We start from the raw sequence: 22,570 nt of genomic DNA on the forward strand, positions 1-22,570 counted from the left end.
TTCTTTTAAGCCTAGTGTACTTTAGTCCCTCATACTCTTATCAACCAACTCTAGCAAATCCGTAAGTGAACCTCAGTTGCTAATGAAGGTGATGTCTTTTCCAGTTAACAAGGTTATTTGTTTCTGTTACCATTTCCACTGAATCGGTTCTTGGCCAACTTACTATTTAGCTTGATTGGAAGTCAGCCTTGATTATTTTATTTTGGTTTGGCCTTTCTTATAGAAAAATAGTCCTTATTAATTGAAATCAAAGATGATAAACTCATGGTTTCTTACTAGCTGCTTGAAGTTTTTCTGGCTAATTGATACAGTCCATAATTGATCTAGAAGTAGTCAGTTTATTCACTTAGTAGGATTTGACTTTGTTGTAAAACAGATTTATGTTGTCACATTATACTATACACTTTATTCATGCATCAACTATTAGTTCATAGAAATGAAGATTTAGAGGAGAAATTTTAAAAGAATGAAAGGTCAAAATAGTGGTCCATTAAAAGTTGAAAAATAGTTATAAGTGATAATGAAGGATCAAGAAAGCCCTTTGATATTTGATAGCGTGTGTAATTTATAGTATTATAAATCAAAATATTTAAATATGAAATAAAATACAGCAGTATAAAACTAGAAGCCCCCAAACTAGTATCACATTCATATTTTTCATATTCCTTCCTAGTACTTCCTCATGTGTAGTATTTTTTATGTAGTATATATAAGTTATCATAATCTAGATATCTCCTAGGGCCTCATTTTTTTCTATTTATAAGCATTTTCCTATATTACACATATTCTTGTTTTTATTTGAAGAAATCTTATATTCTTTCAAGTTGACAGATTATGACCATACCTAACCTTCCCCTGTTGGACACCTTTTGTGTTTTCTTCCCTACCCTAGCCTATTATTTCAGTTGTGTAGTTTTATTGCCCAGAGATCACTCAGAGTCCACAACACTGCTCTCTAACAATCTGGCACTAGGACTGCCCCTGGTTAGCAGGTTTATCAAATGACTCCTCATTCTGATTTCTAATTTCAAATTTATATAATCTGATGGTGGCAGTTGCAAGAATAAAAGTCAGTTTGAACTTCACTTTAAGTTCTATGTATTTTCCAAAGGGATAAATGAAATTTACCTTAATAGACAAATCTTAGTTAAAAGTAGAAGACAGGAAATTTTGTGAAGAAAATAATTCCATTATGAGTGGTAGGCAAGAAGAGCTGAAATACACTAATAGCATTGTATATGTTACAGAGATATTTCTGGTTGCTCTTCTAAATAACTCTAGGATTTGAAAAGTAGGGCATGTAGAAAAATGGAACCTTGTTGAAGATTTCAGTTCTCTCCATTGCCTTTGTACCATTCTAAGTAAAATCACATCTTCCATTTTTGTGCCCTTTTCTTTTTCTTTTTAAGTAATTCTTTGAATATTTTTTATTCTAACTGATTAGTTGCTTATACAAACCCAAAAGTTTTTTAATTCTTTGAAACTGTATTTCTAAATTGTGTTACATTTACATTTCCAAATTGTATTGTTTCAGGTAGTTTTCTTATGAGTTGTTTTGCTTTAAAATTGTTTTTCCTTAAAATTTCATTTTGTGAGTCTTTGACTCAAATTTCAATTGATGTATGGTTCATATACATTAGTCAGTTTTAACTTTAAGGTGATCTTGTGGATTTCGACAAAAGTATAACACTTTTCTATCCCCTACACCCCTCTTCTCCTTTTTAAAGGAATCAGCAGGTGGGGATCTTCAATCTCCTTTAACACCAGAAAGTATAAACGGAACAGATGATGAAAGAACACCAGATGTGACCCAGAACTCAGAGCCAAGGACTGAACCAACTCAGAATGCATTGCCATTTTCACATAGGTACAGATTTAATTCAACCATCATGATTAAGTAAGATGTAAAAATATGGAAACTTGTTTGATTTCAGATAAATCTTGCTAAGTTACAACCCTGAGTGAAAATTCCAGGTCAGACTTTAAAAAAATTGTTTCTGTTAACCTCAGAAAGGTTTTAATAATTTGTAGTTTATAATTGTCTAGGTGGACTGGAGTAAACATTTCCTTTATGTTGAAAAAGGGATACTGAGCTAATTACAGTACAAATCATTTTTCAGTTGAAAAAATGTATTATTGTAAATCTTTACTATTCTTTTAACACAGCCACTAAAAAAGCCCCTTTTGTTAACCTGGTTTGCATTTTCATGTGTGTTCTTGAGGGTTATAAATATATTTTAATATACTTCCTACTCTGAAATTAAGCTTTTTTTGTCTTAGAGGTGATTACAAAAGGAAACAGTTACTGGGTAACTTCAAGCATGACCCTAATAATGGCAGATTTATTTTTGAACATCAACTAACAGGATATAAATCCCTACCTGCTCTGATACTTGAAGAAGATACAATTTATCCTAAGTATGATACAAACTAGTTACAGTAACTGAGTAACTGATCACACTGGTATTTTTAGGATGTAAGGAGGTCTGTGAAACTAGTATTATGAATGTAAACAAATACATATCAGTCACTGCCTTAAAATTATTTTTATCCTTCTTTGAAAACTTTTAACTAGGTAGCTTTACTTAAAATTAAGAAAATAGTTTTCCTTTATCACATATCTTTTTGGGAACCAATTCAAAAAAATCAAATTCTTTAGCATATTCAGAATTGTGAATTAAGATATTCCCAATTATTTCATGAGAATTTTAATTTTGATTGAATTTATTGGATAGTAGAGGCCTAGGATTAAACATATTAGAGACTAACATTAAGGGATCTCATGGTCAGACTAAGAAATTAGTTATGGACTTTTTAGGAATGAAGAGGGGGAAAACTGACTGTGAGGCTATTCTAATTTGTTCCTAAAAGTGCTAATATTTTTTATAAAACAGTAGACATATTTTGGAATTGTCATGGAAATCATGCTTTAACTATTGCAGTATAAGCATATTCTTTTTATAAAAATGACTGAATACATGAAAATATTTAGTTTGACGACTATATATTCACATTGATTTGTGAAACATACAGGTTTTTAAAATATGCAATTACAATTAAAGAGCAATGTGAGTAGTATGTAGTTTTAAAAAGTACTTTATATTTATTGAGAGATAAATAAATTTCCTTCCTATTAAATTGTATTTAACATATCCATTTAATAAAAAGACAACTGTACTGAACATAATTATAAACTTAATTTCTTTGGCTAACACTTAAATGAGCCATATGAGATGAATACTTTGGCATTTAGAAATAAGAACTTCTGTATTTAATATTAGTAAAAGCTATTTCTAGTTTACTTTATACACCTAAAATTTTTTGAGTGTTTATTGTTTTGCTAATTCTTAGTATTTGGAGTTACTAACTGGGATTGGTCATCTTCTATTTATTTTCTCTGTCCCTGGGAGACCTACAGGAGTTATTTACTTTGATTTGATGAAGTAGGTTCTTTGACTCCTGGAATCTATAAATTTGCTATGGAGATAATTTGAATTCTGAAAATAAGACTTAACAGGTCATTTTAAACTTTAATTGTGCTACTTACATGATATTATAATTTTCTTATTATTTTAAAAATACCTTAGCTATAGAATTTTAGAAGTCTGTTATACTCTGAACTTGTTTTGATTTCTTGAGATAGAATATTATTTTATAGTTAATGTTAGAACCACAAAATATCAGAGTTAGAAGAGACTTCAGAAATGGTATAATCCAGGATTTTCCAACTGTGGTAGTTTGAAATCAGTTTAGGTTATTCATGACATTCTGAAAAATGAAATATAAACCAAATATAATTAAACCAAATATTAAACATCAGAGTAAAACTCACATTAAGAGTAGAAGGTTGGTTTTAGTACATATTCATGTGTGTGCTGATTACAGTATAAAACTCTAAGTTTGAAAGTATGTGCTGACATGAGGAGAGTAAATCCTACAGTTTAGGTGAGTTGTCTTAGGTCACACATACCGTTCATTAGTAAAAAGTTTAGAACTCCAGTTCACCTTTTCTGACCCTAGTATTTACTGCTAGTTATCAGGGCATTTTAGTCAAATCTCCCACACAAGCACATTCATGTGTCAGAAGGTTAATAACTGTTCCTATCCTAGGAAACCTAGGAAATAAGATCAGTGTTCCATGAAATTAGAGACAGAAACAATATTAAAATAATTTTTATTTAAATCTGAAACTCACAAGTGTTTAATTAATACTCTATTATTTTTTTCATGGCAAAGGAACACAAAAATCTGTTTTTAAATCTCATTTATATTATTTCTTTTGCCTTTCTGCCTTCATACTTATTTCAACAGAAAAGAATGAATAGGAAAAAAATATATTCTGCCAACATTTTTGTGTTCTGGTTGATACCATTTTACTGCTACATAAGGAAGCAAATCACTATAATGTCTCTGTTTTTTAAAAAAAGGGAAGGATATAGAGAACAGCTATCTAGTCAATTAAGAGTTGATTGTAGTAATAGCTACTTAGCAAGTAAGTTGTGCTCTTCTTAAAATTCAAGTTTTATACCTAAACCTCATGCATTCATTAGTTACCATACCAAAAGAAGGCCCTGATTTTCATTTGGTCCTAAAAATCTCAGTAATATGGTTTTCAATTGTTCTTTAGTCTCTGTAAACTTTGTGTATTTTTTTAAAAAGAATTACTAAGCTTTAAAGATAAGCAAGAATTTTTATAACTCTTTAACTTACATAAATTTTCAAATATATATGAGAGTAATATAATGAACTCCCATGAACCCATCACCCAATTTTAACAGTTACAAAAAAATGGGCAGTCTTATTTCATTTCTATCCCTACCCTCTTTCACTTTTGTATTAATTATAAAGCAAATCTCAGACATATAATTTCACCCACAGTACTTTTTTAAAATTACTATTGAACTTTTTAAAAAACTTATTTACTAAGCTAGCACACTTTTTATATTCAATTCAGTGGCATTATAGAGTTACCTTCAATTATGTACCATTTTCTTTGATTTTTATTTATATTGCTGGACTAAATTTTTAAATGTATGGTCTGCTCGATACTCCTTTAGTCAAATGCTGTGGTACAGTTTTATGTTTTTGTCATCAACTATGCAAAAACATTCTCATTGAATAAGTTTCAGTAAATTAATACTTTGGTGTATTAATTTAAATGCTTTTCAAAGTTTAGGGATATATAAAAGAGTGAGATCATGAGGATGAAAATGTTTACTAATTTTCTTTGGGAAAATGGTATTAAATTTTATCTAAATCGCTTTTTTTCTTAAAAAAAATATTTTCTACCTAACTGATAATACCCTGTGGGACTGAGCAGGGATACACTCTGACCCACTGAAGTGTTCAGGGCATCCTTTGAGACTATAGTCTTAGATTAGCTATATACTAAGTAAAGTATCTGTGTACTAATAGACTAACATATTACATTTGGGGGAAGGTTTTATTCTCTCCAGCATAAGAGTTATTGGCTTCATAGCATGCTATATGAAATTCTAGAATTTACTTGTTATTTCTTAATAATAATAAATTCTAGGATTTTTTTCTTTTTAGGATTTAAAGTATTTAACATTCTCTTGAAAATAGTTAATTTTATAGTATCCCTATGGTGTTAGAATATAATACTTAAATATAATACTGAAAACTGAAACTAAATATTCATTGTAAATTTATGACCTTCAGATATATAATATATTGATAAATAACGTTATATTTTTGAGAGTTCAGAACAGATATATACACACACACACACACACATACACACAAATATATATGTGAGTAGTTCATAAAGCTATTTTTTGTACTGATAGATTTTAATAACAGTTTGATTATCTTAATGGAAAACAGGTTCTTTTAAACACTGATTATATTTAAATTATTCTAATGGCTAGATAATATATTTTTATGGTGCTGCTTGAATTTATGCATTTTGAGGGTGCTGCATGTATCTTCTGTTCTGTTAAAGAGATTTTTCTCCTGCTTCATGTGTGTCCAACAGATATTCATTAAAGAATGTGTGCAGAAACATTACTCTTTAGTATATTGATTTTGCTTTAAATCAGTATATCCACATTTTTACCTTTATGAAATCTGTGTGGATTCATTCCATTCATATTTAGTAGATTAATTTCCTCATTCATTATCAGAGTTCCAGACAGCTACCATTTTAAAACTGGGATTAGAAGCATAGGGATGTTGAATATAAATAAATTAATTTGTTTAAAAAAAACAACAATAACAAAAAATCTGGGATTAGAGATTTTTGTATAATTTCAAAAACTTAATTTAATTGAGCATTTTACATACCATTTTAGTTATATGTTAAAATACCAGAAACAGTCTCTATCTTGAATCAGTATAGTTTGCACTTAATTCAAAGATGATAGAAGGAAAGAAAAAAAGTGAATGACTGTTCAGAGCTCTGGGATACTACATTCTGTACAGCTGTGCCATCTGTCTTCCTTTTTTATGGATAGTAAGTAAGCAACACATACTACAGTTATGAACTAAAATAGAAATCATTTCTGTAGATAACTTTAGATAAAACTGTGTAAAGCTGGGACTTGATTTCACAAGAAGTGCTTTATAACTGATATAGTTGCAGATGAAAATTTAAGTTGTAGTATTCCTCTTATTGTTATAGTTACAACTGACTTAAATATGCTTCCACCATTGAACCTCAGTACTTAGATTCTATTTTTAAAAATTCATTTGAAGTCCAAGAGGGTGTGTGAGAGATTATAACACAAGAATTTAAAGATGTCAGAATTTCCTTTAAAAGAGTTTGAAGACTTGCTGAAGCATTTTTTCAGGCATTTTCACTTAATATAGGTTATTTGCAAGAAGAAAAATACTATTCATATGAGGTAAAGACATTACTAACTCACTTCCAGCAGAGGTTAGTCCCATCCCTTCTCTTCCTCTGCCTTACCATTGTAATTAATGTGAAAGAATGTTCACCAGTCCATCCTTAGTGATTGTTAGCTTCTGTTTTCAAGATGACTAGCTGGAATTAGTGGTGTAGTCATTCACAGTGGAACAGATTGACCCTAGATTAATTAATCTCTTCCCTCTAGAGAGTTTTTAAAAATTCCTTTTGCCCTTCCATTTCTGTTCTTAGAAGAACATAGTGGGGATTCCATTGGAAGGGAGGTGTGTGATATGGACATTTCTGTTCTAAGACTTAGCAAAAAATGTTCTTTTGGATTTGGCTTTCCATTTTTCCTCTCACTAGAGTAGTAAGGGACAAGATCAAGGTGTGAATTTCCTCATTCATTATCAGAGTTCCAGACAGCTACCATTTTAAAACTGGGTTTAGAAGCATAGGGATGTTGAATATAAATAAATTAATTTGTTAAAAAAAATTACTAAGGGGAATATATTAATAGATAAGTAGATCTCTTAGAGTTAAAGAGATAAAGAATTATACTTCATACTGGTATCTTTGTTATCTCTACCTAGTAAATAGTATATTTTTGATGTTAAAGATCAAGTTGTACCTTCTTGTCATCTCCTTATTTACTCCTTCCAATTATCTCAGTAACAATAAAAGCATATACATTTGTTCACTCAACAAATTTATTCATTATCTATTACATATCTAAATGGCTATGAACTATATGGGATACCAAGAAATGCAAGTCAATAAGGCTTAGGCCAGAAGCCAGGAATCTAGCAGGGGAGTTTAGCAAGTAATGGTAAATATGAGTTGAACAATGATAAAATCGAGATGATAAGTATCTGAAATGTGATACAGAAAACAAACCCTCTTGGAGTTTAGTAGGAGAAATGCCTCAACCAGGATGGAACCTAATGACCAATGCCTCTGGAGACTTCTGGTCTAATTCAACCGTTAACAAATAATGATGCTAAAACCTTTTCCCTGAACTTGTTCCCATTTCTGCAAAATTAGGTGGCTGGACTATGTAGTAGAGAAAGTACCTTCTATCTCCAACCTTCTTATATATATATCAATGTTTAGATTTCAATTTAGGCCAGTCATAAAATATTAACCATTTTTCTATATTGGATATCTGGCCAAGCTAAACTGTCAATAGAAAATGGAAAGTTGATAGAAAACAAAGTAAAACTACATTTGTTTCACTGTTTAGTCGTTTCTACATTTTATAAACCATACAAGGAAGGTGTAGTCCACAGAGCATGACTACTTTTGATACATTTCATTGAATAAACTGTCAGCTTATTTCCATGTGAAATGTGAAGCTAATGTTTATCCCATGAAGCAAGAGTTGGCCCCAATCCTTACCTGTTAAATGTACACAGTGTAATTCTCAATTTAAAAAAATCTATAGTCCTTAAATCACTTCTTTGTCAAATAATAAGTACTTGTGCTGACCTTTATAAAAGATGAACTTTTTAAAAACACATTTTGGTTTTAATTAGTTTTAAAAACAAGGAATATAAATATTGTCTAATTTCATAGATAGTACATCACTGAATCACTCTATATTACTTTTTAAATAAAAAATATTCTCAAGAAAAGGATGAAAATTACTCTATTACAATGAAAATGCACATTTTAGAATCCTTCACATTATTTAGGTCCGTGAAACATTGTTTATTAACACTATCTTTAGAATGTCTTTATATAAACTAGAAAATTCTCAAGAAAATTAGATTGATAAACTCAAGTCTTAAGTTTGATAAGAATGACTAATTTTCAAAGAATATACCTAATTTTACATTTTAGCTTCTAAGTCTTATGAACCTGTAGTTAACTTTAGCTGACTGAAAAGTCCTATGAAGAGCATTCAGTATGCAATTTCTGTGAGGGAACTGTTTCATTCATATGTTTAATGTCTGCCCTACTAAGCACTGGGGATACAAATGAATAAAATACAATCCTTGCCTCAGCAGAGACCAAGAAGTTAATGTTAACCACCATATATTAGTTTGGAGGTAAAAGGGATATAACAGAAGAGGACAGATGATTCAGTCTGAGGGCGTGCGAGAAAGCTTACTGGAGGAGGTGATCCTGAAGCTTATAGTGTGTATATATATATATATATATATATATATATATATATATATATATATATATATATATATATAAGGATTGCCATTTGATGGTCAAGTCTAGAGGCAGAGGTGGGGTGGGAGGAAGTATAGAGTAGTGTATTTGTGTGTACACACAGCCATTGCAAAAAACAGGGAGAACGTTCCAAAAGCAAGGGCTAAACCATACGTAAATCATGGAGTTTCCTTTTCAAAGTCTCTGCTAGAAACCAGATAGGTCATCTAGTCCCCATCCCTCTATTTGGCCTGATTAAAAAAAAACAACTTTAATTTCTTCAGATGAACCTTGCATACTCCACTTTAGCACACACTTCACAATTCCTTACTATCAAATACACTACAAATTTCACACTATCATGCGAATTGCTCAGCCTCTATCAGTATGCTTCCACCATTGAACCTACATCATATACAAATGTATATGCTTTTATTGTTACTGAGATAATAGGAAGGAGTAAATAGGAGATGACAGAAAGGTACAACTTGATCTTTAACATCAAAAATATACTATTTACTAGGTAGAGATAACAAAGATACCAGTATGAAGTATAATTCTTCATCTCTTTAACTCTAAGAGAACCACTTATCTATTAATATATTCCCTTTAGTGTTTTTAATAGCAGGCTTTATTAATATATAATTCACATAATAATCGTTCACCTATTTATAATGTAAAATTCAGTGATTTTTAGTTTATTCACAAAATTGTGCAACCATCACTATAGTCATTTTTGGAACATTTTTGTCACCTCCCCTAAAATCCCATACCCATTAGCAGTCACTCCCCCTTTCCCCTTCACATATTCCCTGTCTCCCTGATCCCTCCCTCCAACCTGATCTTAGGAAACTACTAATCTTTCTGTCTCCGTAGATTTGCCTGTTCTGAACATTCTATATAATGGAATCACATGATATGTGGTCTTTTGTGGCTGGATTCTTTCACTTAACATGTATCTTTAAGGCTCATCCATGTTGTAGAATGTATCAATACTTGATTTCCTTTTTATTGTGAAATACTCCATTGCATGAATTTACTGCATTTTATTAATTGACTCTTTGGTTGGTTGACATCTGGGTTGTTTCCACTTTTTGAAATAATGTGAATAATGTGCTGTGAACAATCATGTATGAGATTTTGTGTGGACATACGTTTTTAATTCTATGGGTATACCATAGGAGTGGAATTGCTGGGGCATATGATAGATAATTCTATGTTCAACCTTTGGAGGAACTGCCTGACTGTTTTTGCAAGACAGCTGTACCTTTTTACATTTTTGCTGTCAGTATTTAAGGATTCTAATTATTCCACATCATCATCAACTCTAGTTATTATCCATCTTACTGATTACAGCCATCCTAATAGGTGTGAAGTGGGGTTATCTCATTGTGGTTTTGATTTGTATTTCCCAGATGGCTAATATTGTACATCTTTTCATGTGCTTACTAGTTAGGTATATATCTTCTATGGAGAAATGGCTATGCAGAGCCTTTGCCCATTTTTAATTGAGTTGTTTCTTTCTTTGTTGTTGTAATTCTTTATCTATTCTGGGTATAAACTCCTCATCATATAAATGATTTGCAGGTGTTTTCTTCAGTTCTGTAGGTTGTCTTTTCACCTTCTTGATAGTATCCTTTGCAGCACAAAGTTTTTAATTTTAATTAAGTCAAATTTATTTTTTTCCCCCTGTTTCTTGTGCTTGGTATTATGTCTAAGGAACCATTGCCTAACTCAGGGTCATGAAGAATTATGCCTACCTTTTCTTCTGAGAGTTATAGTTTTAGCTCTTAAATTTAGGCATGATTCATTTTGAGTTAATTTTTATGTATGATGTATGAAGAGTCCCAGCTTCATTCTTTTGCATGTGGATATCCAGTTGTCCCAGCATCATCTGTTGTAAAGACTATACTTTTCCTATTGAATTGTCTTGGCATCACTGTCAAAAATCAGTTAACCATAAATGTGAGAGTTTACTTCTGAACTCTCAATTCTATCCCTGTGATCTGTCAATCCTTATGCCAGTACCACACTGTCTTCATTATTGCAGCTTTATAGTAAGTTTTAATACTGGGAATGTGAGTCCTCCAACTTTATTTTTCCTTTTCAAAATGGCCTCAACTATTTTGAGTCCCCAGAATTTCTACATGAATTTTAGCATCAGCTTGTGAATTTTTACAGAGAATCCAGTTGGGATTCTGTTAAGGGATTCTGTTGAATCTGTGGAACAATTTGGATGGCCATCTTAACAATGTTAAGTCTATCAATCCATGCACTTGGGATGTTTTCCTATTATTTAGCTCTTAATTTCTTTCAACAGTATTGTTTATTTTTCAGAGTATGAGTTTTATACTCAATGCATTTAATTTATTCCTAAGTATTTTATTCTATTTGATGTTATTATTTTATTAGTGGAATTTTAATTTCATTTTCTAATTGTTCATTGCTAGTAAAAAGAAGTATAGTTGATTTTTGTATAGTGATCTTACATACTATAAACTTGATAAACTCACTTATTCATTTAAGTGGCTTCCTTAGGATTTTCTGTATACAAACTCTTGTCATCTGGAAATAGTGATAGTTTTACTTCTTCCTTACCAATCTGGATGCCATTTATTTCACCTTGTTGAATAATTGTCCTGTCTAGGACCTCCAGTGCAACTTGCTCCTGAGAGAAAGTTGATATGAAACTTTAGACATTGTTATATAGAGAGATTTCCTTCATAGCTGCTTTGAAGTCTATAACATGAGGTTAATGGAGAAGCATTTTAGTAAAGGTGTCTTTAGGAAGTATTTTCAATCCTTTGGCTTAATAGTTTTTTATGCTTTATCACAAGCTAAGTTACTATTAAAGAGATCACCTAAGTCCTCTCTGGTTCTACAAAATAATGGAATTTTTTTCCTCAGATGTAAGGAGAATGGATAACAGTAATTTGTTAAACTATGTGAAGAACCATATCATTGAGTGTTACCTAAGTCCAAGAACACTGCTATTGTATGTTATACCTTTTCAGTTTCTTTGTAAAGATGTAGCTAAGATGTTCTGTTGTTATTACATATGGACAGAAAGTTTAAGTTTCCATAGCAAGGAAGGGAGGGAGATGTACTTCATCTCTGCCATCTTGCAGCCCACAGGACTGAATAGGCATCACTCCCTGAACTAGTACTAGACATATTATCACATTTTTGGTTTTTTTGGAGAGCGATAGGAATATCTTGGGCAGAAATAACAAAGAAGAAAAACACATACTTAAGTAGACTCTCTTCCCTTTCCACTACTTCCCTTTTTAAAAAAATTTTCTGCTTGAACATTTTATCTTTTTATGGAAAAACTGAACTCTTTACTTCTTACATCGTGATACCTACTAGATAGTTTTTCTGGAAAGTTCAGAAAAGATAAGTTCTCCAGGATTTTTTTTTCCTGCTGTGGAGACAGTCCATTTTTCTTGGTAGATGACTTCTGTGAACCACTTTTAGTTTTGGAACTTAGTGGAGTCAGCATTTCCCATGGAAGAAGAGGATCTCCAGTTTATCCTAATTGAAAAGATGCAAATAGTCCCTGACTGAAAGAAAGTAATTAACATGGAAGAAACATGACAAATTAAAAAGATCCAGTCATCACTGTTTTAACTCTGAAGAGTTTAAAGAAGTAGTACCTTTAAAGAAGATACGTAACTGAATTCCTGTATGCCTAGATAGCATTAAAAAAATCTCCATGTAGCAAAAGAAAAAATGACTTGGCATGCATCTCATGTTTTGTGCCTTTGATAAAATGCTGTTATACTTGTTCCATTTAATCTTCTGAAGACTTAAAAGTCCTTGACGAAGAAAAATTTGTTTCATAAAAACCAAAACAGCCATTATTCCTGATAAAACTCGTGAAAAATAAGCAACCTAATTTTCCTGGACTTCAAAGTAGAATTGGTTCTTAGATGGCATTTCTTTTAGGACTCAATGTAGCCATTTTCCTACATGTACTCTGATACTCATATTTTGGTCCATTTCTTTTGTTGTCAAGGAAGAATAATTAAGTCCCCACCTCACAGGGATGTTGTGAGGCAAATTTCATATGTGCCTAAGAAAAGTGCAGAATTAATAACTCTTGACAGTCTCTTTATTGATAGTTTCTTTAATCATAATATTTTGTTATTTTACAATTTACAAGTGCTTTCCTAAAGTTATGAATGGATATTAGGTATATTAAAATGGAAGTAAGGTAATGAAGTTGTATCTGATCAGTGAGCATCCATGTATAATTTAACTGCATGAAATGTTGAATTGATTTTTTTTCTCAACTGAGAGCTTTTATACAATTATAATTAAAGAAAGCTAAAGTAAAAGTGTCTGGTTTCCCCTTTTATTTAGTTGAGATTTATTTGTACCTTTTTGATATAAGGTAACCCAATCCATCAAATTCTCTAACAAACCGAAAATGAAAGCTGCAATGAAGTAGACACAAATTAAAGAAAAATGAAAATCTTGAAACAAGGGTCAAGCCTATCAAGATGCTTTCAATGAGACTTTAGAATTTAGACTTTGATAAAAACTAAATAAAACTGTGTTATTAGGTAGAGGTGAAATCTTAGTAATATTTTTTTTTAACAATAGAATTATTGTAGGAATAGAAATTTGATAAGTTTCATATTCTTAACAAAAAGAAAATACGCATAAAGGAAAATGAGTTAAAATTTATGCATAGAAAATTCTTGATAGCCATCAGAATTTGGTTTCATTTGTACAATTTCATTTTCATAACATATTTTGGAAAGTAATTGTGTAAGATTTTCTGTGTCACAAATCAACCAACCTGATTTTTACAAGTCTTAGACATAACACATGACTTATCAGATCCTGGCCTCCAGTATATAGCTCTAAAATTGCTATCACTGTCTGCTTTGTACCACTTTGTTCTTACTGTCATAATATCAAAAGACAAATCACTTAAAAGTGAATTTAGGGATTCAAGCTCATAATCTGGTATAATTTAGAAATTTTCTAAATTACTATGTTATCTAAATGTTTGTGTTATAATTTACTCTATATGCTGTAAAAAAGGGAATGGCAATAGTTCTAGATTAAGTATATTGGGATCAACAAAACACTTGAAATCAGACTGTTGTCCTTTTCTTTGTCTCATTTTTTTTAATGCATCTGTGGATGTTTTTAGTCTTAAAGATTATTATTTTTTAACCAAACATTCCCAATCTTATCCAAAGGCACATTCTTCATAGTCATGCATGTTGTATGCCTCACTTTTTCAAAAAATTTAATAGTTTTAGATGAGCTTTGTACACTTCCCTTCAGCAGAGAGCCTAGTGTTCCCTATTGTCATATATATTATAACATTCACTCATATTGTTAAACTTGTTGACCCACTTAACTTGCTAGGGGTGGAAGTTGTTATACAAGGGTACTTTGACTAACTCGGTTTGTACCTGTAATTGTTCTCTCGTTTAATAATTTCATAATTTGCCCTCATTTAAGCATTCTCTGCATACATTCATATCTGTTATTGATGTGAATGATATATAATTGGTCCATAGTGTATAATGTATTATTCTTTTTCAGTTTGATGCTCATGTTTGATTACTGAAGAAAGAATAACATTTTAGAAATTCTAACCTCAAAATAATGAAAGAAATACTAATAGTGACTAGTTTGTGGAAAATTATTAATAAAATTTTATATATAAGCATTAATAAAAATTAAGCTCCTTTATTTTAAATCTGGTTTCTATTGCCCCTTCTTTAAACACCAAAAATGGAATTAATACTGAGAAGTTATTTTTTGAATAAAAAATTTAGAGAAAGAGTACTTTATTATTCCCAAAATATGATAGCATCTAAATAAAATTATGTGTTCTTCTAACCAATCTATCACAGAAAGCAAATATTAAAAAGTTGGTGAACATGTGCTTCATAAATAATGAAAAATATAACAGTAATAGTCATTACCTTAACAGTGTTACCTTTCTGATCTTCAAAACTTAGGAGGACTGTGTCATATCAGTGTTCATTATGGGAACAGTTTATAGAATGCATCCTGATCCTGATTTAATTCTAGAGAGAATAATTTCCTGGAAGGAAATATGAATTATATAATGGCTTTGTGATCATTTTGTTGGTCTCTAAATGTAAAACACATTCTTACCATCATATCCTTCTCAAAAGTAAAAGGGTGAACTTGGATTCTTCTGGCTATGCTACCAGTATAGCCATTTAAGCAGATTACTCCATCTCTCTGGGCTAGACTCCTCATCTAGTAAGAAAGAGGAGTTTAATGATTTCTAAGTCCCTTTCTCTTGATTATCTTAGTGATCCTGCCTTTAGTCCAGGAAATAAGATGTCCTTTAGTGGTCTTCTATTGTTAGGCATGAGATTTAGTGTTGAGTTTATAATCATTAAAAACATTGATAATGTCACTCTGCTACAGAATAAAATCTATTACATAAATCAAAGTAGCTATCTCTGTCATAAAACATTAAGAAAAAGGAAAAAAATATATGCTGTCTTATGCTTTCTCATTATATGTGCACAGAATTATTTAAATTCCTTCCAGATGGTACTATGGATTCAAAATATGTGATCTATCCGTTACTACTTTTCAGTTATAGATTCATTAAAATTAGAACACCAGCATAAGAGATAGCATAACATCATACTGTCCTGGAATGGATTATTATAATGGGATAAATTTCTGAATTATAGTGCTGTTTAATAATTAGACTTATAGGTTGAAACCCATAATGATAATTAAATCATCTTCTATACTGGGGAATGGATTTTAGCAATATTAAATCATAAACAGCAAACTGAAAGAAACTTGCTCTATGTAGTGGCTCATTTCGAAACATGTTACCAGCCAGTGGAAATCAGTAAAGTGTGATAAAATGCTGACCTTTGGGCAAGAAAAATGTAAGAATCTAATAAGTAATATATTGCTCTACCTTAAAATAATAGTATAGGCATTTAGCACTGCAAATAGTGTTGTTTGGCGTTTCACCTGTGATTCCTTCCTCACAGTCTAATAGAAGTTCTAGACTAATATAGAGAAAGCCTATACCCTAAAAGCTGGGAAGAATTTTCCTTGCTTTTAATTCACTGAAGTTCACATGATAATTGAGAGAAAGATCAGCTTTTTTCTTCTTCTTCTTCCTTTATTTTTCTTACTCAAGATCATCTTAAAATAGTCTCAGTTCAGAACTCTGAATACTAGGCTATGTGTACTAACCTTAGTACTTTTAAAGATTAGGTGGTGTGATATATATGCAAGTCTGTTCACTGAAGGGCCTAGATGGATTTGTATTTAAACCTGTTATTATCATTGTTAATTTTTTATAGTTGTATCTCTACTCATTTTATCTTATAATTGTTTCATGGGAAGTAGAACAATTACCGCATTTTTCAGGAAGAAAAACCTGAGGTGTAAGGAAGTTAGGGATTTTTTCTAAAATCTATAGATACAAGAATTATAAGTGGACTCTAATCCTTTGCTTCTTTGCTGAAGATTTCCCTAATCTATCTTCAAGAAATTTTAAGTCTCCATTTGAAGACCAAACTTAGAAAAGATGATAATTGACAGATTTAGATTTCATTCTTTGTTTGGCACAAAAATAGGTTATGAATCTTTAAATGTGTGGTTGAAACTCACTAATAAATAATAGGTCTGTAGGCATTTAATTCATTTGAGAATGTGTTATGTATTTAGGTTAAGTCTTTAGATCTTGTTGATATATTAATATAGTTAAGAATATTATCCGAGTGCTTACCAAGTAGCTGGGTAACAGTTTTAATTCTGCCTAAAGCTAATCTTTGTGTTTCTAAAGCCATCAAGGCAGAGCAAACATTTGGAATACTTGTCTGAAAGTTTTCAGATTTGCATGTAAGGGTATGGCAACTTAGCATCTAGAAGGGGCCTAATAAAAAAAAGTCATTTTTTGAGAGCAGCAAGTTGGAACTTGCAAATAGCTTCAGAGGTACTCTGCAAAATATCGTTGTAGGCCCTGATAGTTCAAAGTTAAGTTCTAAATTGTATTTAATGTTAAAGAGCTTAAAAGTAGCTCTACTGTAAACCAAGATTTTAAAAACATATCGGTACTCTAGGAGTACCTGGAAGGTACAATTAATCTTTGAGGTGTATTTTTATGTATGTTTATATACATATGTAATTACATGTATTAGAATCATTTAACTAAAAAGTTTATACATGCAAAATCATGAGCCACACACTGCAGCTGTCATTGATCATACTAAGTATGACCAGCTGTTTCTGGCAGTTATCCATATATAGGTCCATTTTAATATTCATTAAAAATAATTTATTGAGCATGTCTATGTGCCAGGACAAAGTGAATAAGATTTCCCTCAAGGAACTTAGTGAGGCAGAAGAATATATAAGCACAGTGGTAGTGATCTATGATGATGCAGAGGTAGTGTCCACAGAGTGCTGTGGAAATCCCCAAGAGCCCCAGCTATCTCCAGTGCTACTTCAGCATTCTCTGATCTAACACTTCCCTTTACACTCTTGACATATTTGAGTGCCAGGTACTTTGATACATCAGTAACAAGAAGAAAGTCTCTATTCTCATAGTGTTTAAACTTAAGTGGGGAGTAAGAAAAATAATTACATAAATAACTGTGTAATTACTGTTATGAAAAGTACCATAAAAGAAGAGATCAAAGTGAGAGGGGGAGGGCAGATGGTTTGTGACTAGATTAGAAGAGGAGGCCTCCTTGAGGAACTTACATCACTCATCCTTCCAGAGAATAGATGTTGGCACATCTAGGAGAGGGGACGAGGCACTCCAGGCAGAGGGAGGGCCATCTGCTTTGGCGCTGAAGCACATGGCCCTCATCAGACTGCATGGCAGAGACAATGAAAAGAATCTGCAGCGAAAGACTGGGGTGGAGGAAATGAGAGGAGTGTTCACAATGTAGCTTTGAGAGCAAGGGAATAAGAAGGGAGAAAGATATTTCTAGTCCACTAGCGTGTAAGAATTTTGAGAACAATAGCCATACTTATTTACCCTTGAATTTACATTGTCTGGTAGAGAATTTGACACAAAGTAGGCGTGCAATAAAAATTTGTTGAATTGGGTGACTGGTTAATTGTTATATATTAGATTTTTTTGTTTTTTTAGAGTTAGGATAGGAATTCCTTTGAAGATGAGAAAAATGTCATATACATCTATATCGCCTAAAACACCACATACATAAACTAAAGTATTTTAAGTATTGTCGATTTATCCCTGACTGCTTAAGTTCAGAAGTTACACAACTATTTAGTCTGTTAATAACCATTAAAATGCTAGCATCACATAACTAAATTAAAAATGCAGATTTAATGCATTGATAGAAAACAAACTAACACTTATTTATCTTCTCCAAATAGCATCCAAGAGCTAAAATATATAAATGCCCAGATTTTATAGAATTTGTCATTTGTTCCCAACTGCAAAGAATTTTAAGGAAGAGGTACTTTTGTTTAAAATCCACAATAACATATAGTGCTGTTGAGATCTTCTGTAAATAAGTAGCATCAGTAAATGGAACCTAAAGTAAGTTTTTCTTCCATTTTGAATTTTTTAATTCACTTTTACAAAAATGCAGCTGAAAGATAATTTTAACTGAAAGAATAAGATTAACATTTTTAAGTTGCATATGAAGTTAGTTGTCATAGTCATGTAATTTTAATATAATTCTTTAAAAAAAACTCAGCATGGGAGCTAGGTTTCCAGATCTATATTTACATAGACTTCTCTAAAGTCTTTATTTTTTTCATTTTATTGAGATATAATTGACATATAACATTCTACAAGTTTAAGGTGTGTGCAGTGTGTTTATTTGATATACTTACTGCAAAATATGTACCAAAATCTATTAGCTAACACCTGTCATGTCACACAATTACCACTTATTTTTTGGTGAGAACAGTTGAGATCTGTCAGCACATTTCAAGTTTATAATACACGATTATTAATTATAATCACTATGCTATACATTAGATCCCCATAATTTATTCATCTAATAGCTGGAAGTTTGAACTCTGACAAACTTATCGTGATCCTTTTTTCTTCCACCCCTCAGCTCCTGGTAACACCATCCTAGTCTCAGTTTCTATATATTTGGCTTTTTAAGAGTCCACATTTAGCATAATGCTCTCAAGGTCCATCCATTTTTTTGAAAATGGCAGGACGTCCTCCTTTTTCATGGCTGAATAATAATCTATTTATATATTTACTGCATCTTCTTTATCCATTTGTCTGTTGACAGATGAGCTGTTCCCATATGTTGGCTATACAATGGACATGGAATCCTAAGTCTTTAATTTGTTTTCTATAAATCAGTAATAATCATAGAGGTATAATTTAACTGGTTGAAAGATAAGAAAAAATTAATCTGTCTTTACAAGCTCCTAAAATAAGGCATTTACTTAAGGGGATTCACTAGTATGCAAACACAATGTGTATGATAATGCTTCTCTCGAGCTTGGAATATGTAGTTATTAGGGATGGTTTTCTGAAAGCTGTTAATAAACCAAGTAAAGTTCTAGAAGTGTGTTTTAATATGAAGAGCCTAGTTTTAGTAGAATCTGTATTCCTTTGTAGAAAACAGCCTGGTGAATTTTAATAGAAGAGCATATAGTACCACAGATATTCAAATTTATATGTTATAAAATTACTTACTTTTCATGTAAACACAAGGAAAACGAGTCACCCATCACCATAAGTCTTTTGATTTTTGAGTATTTAGTGACATAGATATCTATTATTTTCATATTCTCAAAAAGAAATACAGAGATCCTTCTTTAATTAGTCCATCCATATTTGTAACTATTCTTCAGTTTGAAATATGTTTTGCAAATTTTGCTCTGAGGTCAGAGGCCTTTGGGACAGTAAGTCTGTTTAATCCATACCTTAACAGAGTGTCCAATGACTTGATGCCAATTTTTATTTTCATTTCTGATTAGTATAATCTGATGGATCTGATGGTAACTGGTTTTTATTAATCCATATTCTAAGCTAGTTGAAGAGTAGTCATGTATTTTTCAGTAATCTTTGCATGGCATTCTCAACACCTTTATATATGACTGCCTGTAGTCAATTATAGATTGTCCATAAGAAAATAGAGCAGAGGAATTAAATAGCACATGTGAAAAAAAGACATAGTTTAGTTGGAAAAACTAAGGCAGGAGTCCTAATTCAAGTTCTAGCTCTATTGCAGTTATATAGGAGACAGAAGGTTCCCGTCCTTTATAGTATTTGGACTTAATAGTTTGGGTTAGTTAATTCAGTTACCTAAGCTTTGGCATAAATGAAGCTCAAGTCACTGGTCTTGATATCCTAGGTGACAGCCTCAGATAGAGAAGAACTCTTTCAAAGTCACAGATGACAAGAGGGTGTTAGGTCAAGGGAAACTAAGTTTATGGGATGGACATGCTCAAATCTGTTACTGCTACTGGAAAAACAACACAAAGCAAATATCCTGCTGACAGGTTTCCTTTTTATCATCTTCATATTGCTGAAGTGGTCACTCTTGCTGAACTAATCTGGAGCTGGTGTACCACAGCCAGTCTTCCCCTTGGCCAATAAAGTGGTTTTCAGAGTTATAATAAACTCTTGTTTCTATCCAGGCTGATTAACCAGGTTTTAGAGGAAAAACTAAAAAAGCCTCTCTTGATGATAGCGAGTCAGTAGTTAACTAAGCCATTAATTCTGAATTCTTTTCACTTATTATCATTTCCCCCTTCTTAACATTCATTTGCTTGATACTTATGATTAGGGCCCTTATTTCTGCATATTATTTACTTAGTTCATACATACATTAAATAAATTAAGTTGGTAACAATGAATCTGCCTCAACTAACAGACAATAATAGTTGCAAGTAAGATTTTGTTCATGCTGTCTCCCAAAGATTTAAGTAATTTCAAGTTGTCTTTGCCTTTGGTCTTGTCTTTATAAACAAATGTAAACTGAAATCCAAATTCTCTGTTTCTGAGTACCAAATAGTGATCAGTTAAATTATTGACTATAACTGGTTTCTTTAAAAGAAGGAAAAGTTTTGATAACAGGAAATAAGAAAAATTTTTAGCTTTGGCAAAATCTCTGGTAATAGCATCTTTTTCATTCTGCCAGACCAGAATTTGATTTCTATTATTTTATTTATAATGGCTTTCCCAACAATACTAAATATTGTGCTAAACAGTTTTTAGGATGGGCTTTCCTTAATTGACCTACTTCACAAGTAAGGAAACAGAGGCATCTCAGCCTCCTAAATCTTAAGTCAAATTATGGATGGACAGATAAAAATATTCATTTTTGTCTTGAATAAAGTATCATGATTATAATGCTATTAGCCTGTAAATAAAAGGACAGGCTTAAAATTAATTGATCTTACCCTTTGCAAAAAAAAAAAAAAAAAAAAATGTATATTCATAAGAGATGAGGGAAACATAATTCGTCACTTAGTATGTAAGGCTATTCTCCGAAGACATTCCCCCAATAGAGTAATCTAACATAGCACTCTGAATAAATTTCCAAAGAAAGTTTCTAGTGACTTTTATAAAAGAGAAACCAACAGGCATACTGACTTGTATGAAGGCAGTAGATACATAGTTCACAGTATCTCCTTGAGCAAATTATAGGCCATTGAATAACTTTTTTATTCCCTTCCCTTACATCCAGCATCCATCCCTCCGCATTCACTGATGTAGGGAAAGCACAGTTTATAATAAAATATTTTAAATACCTGTAAAAGTAGTTTGAGCCTTTCACAAATATCTTTGAGCAAGAAGCTGGTATCTACACCTCCTACCTCAAGGAGAATAGGCTGTATTTAATTTTCAAAGGGAATCTCTTTAGAGTTTTTAGATAACCGCAGGTAGGGACTTGTAGCTAGAGTAAAAAGCTGAAGTGAAATTGGGACATCCCAAGGCCCTTCACCTTGTGTTTCCATTCCTTGGCCACAGCTACCTTAAGGCCCATGGCAAAGACCACAGAAGCCACTGTGCCAGGCAGGCATTGTGCAGATGTTAGCAGCTGTGACAGTGCAGAGCCATCTCCAGTGAGAGCTACTCTAGCACACAGAAATGCTCCTGTTATTGCCAGGAGCACGTTTCTGGGAGTCAGGGGATTTCTAAGGGCCTCTTTTCAGTGGGTTTATGATTCCTTCCATTTTAGTGAAAAAAAGTTGGGGTAGAGCCCTGTAAAATCAAATGGGAAACCCTGCAGTGAAGTACAGGATGTTTTTATGAGATAAACATAACATAGTTCAGATTCAGATTTCACCTTTCCTTGCCTCACGGTCAGACATCAACCCTACCACTTCTATGAGAATCATTTCTATTTACTTATTTTCTCATTCCTTCATTAACTTTCTTTCTATTCTGAGCTCTACACTGAAGGTTTAAACATTTTAAGTTACACATCTGTAGTACCAAAAGATGATGACATGAATCATTGAGTACACACCTGATACAGGTTTGATGTAAATTACATCTCTAAGTTATTTGCATCAATAATCAAAAGTCTCCCTTAAAAT

At 31.8% G+C, this 22,570-nt stretch overlaps 1 protein-coding gene across 1 annotated transcript in view; it reads left to right on the forward strand.

Annotated features, from left to right (window-relative positions):
- Positions 1 to 22,570, forward strand: part of HOMER1 (homer scaffold protein 1) — a 127,843-nt gene that overhangs the window by 60,978 nt on the left and 44,295 nt on the right. Inside the window, exon 5 of the mRNA XM_036914150.2 lies at positions 1,728 to 1,867. Coding sequence (XP_036770045.1) covers positions 1,728 to 1,867 — 140 coding nt within the window. The remainder of the gene's footprint in view (positions 1 to 1,727; positions 1,868 to 22,570) is intronic.

This window comes from Manis pentadactyla, chromosome 2, assembly GCF_030020395.1.
Source record: "Manis pentadactyla isolate mManPen7 chromosome 2, mManPen7.hap1, whole genome shotgun sequence".
Lineage (NCBI taxonomy): Eukaryota > Metazoa > Chordata > Mammalia > Pholidota > Manidae > Manis > Manis pentadactyla.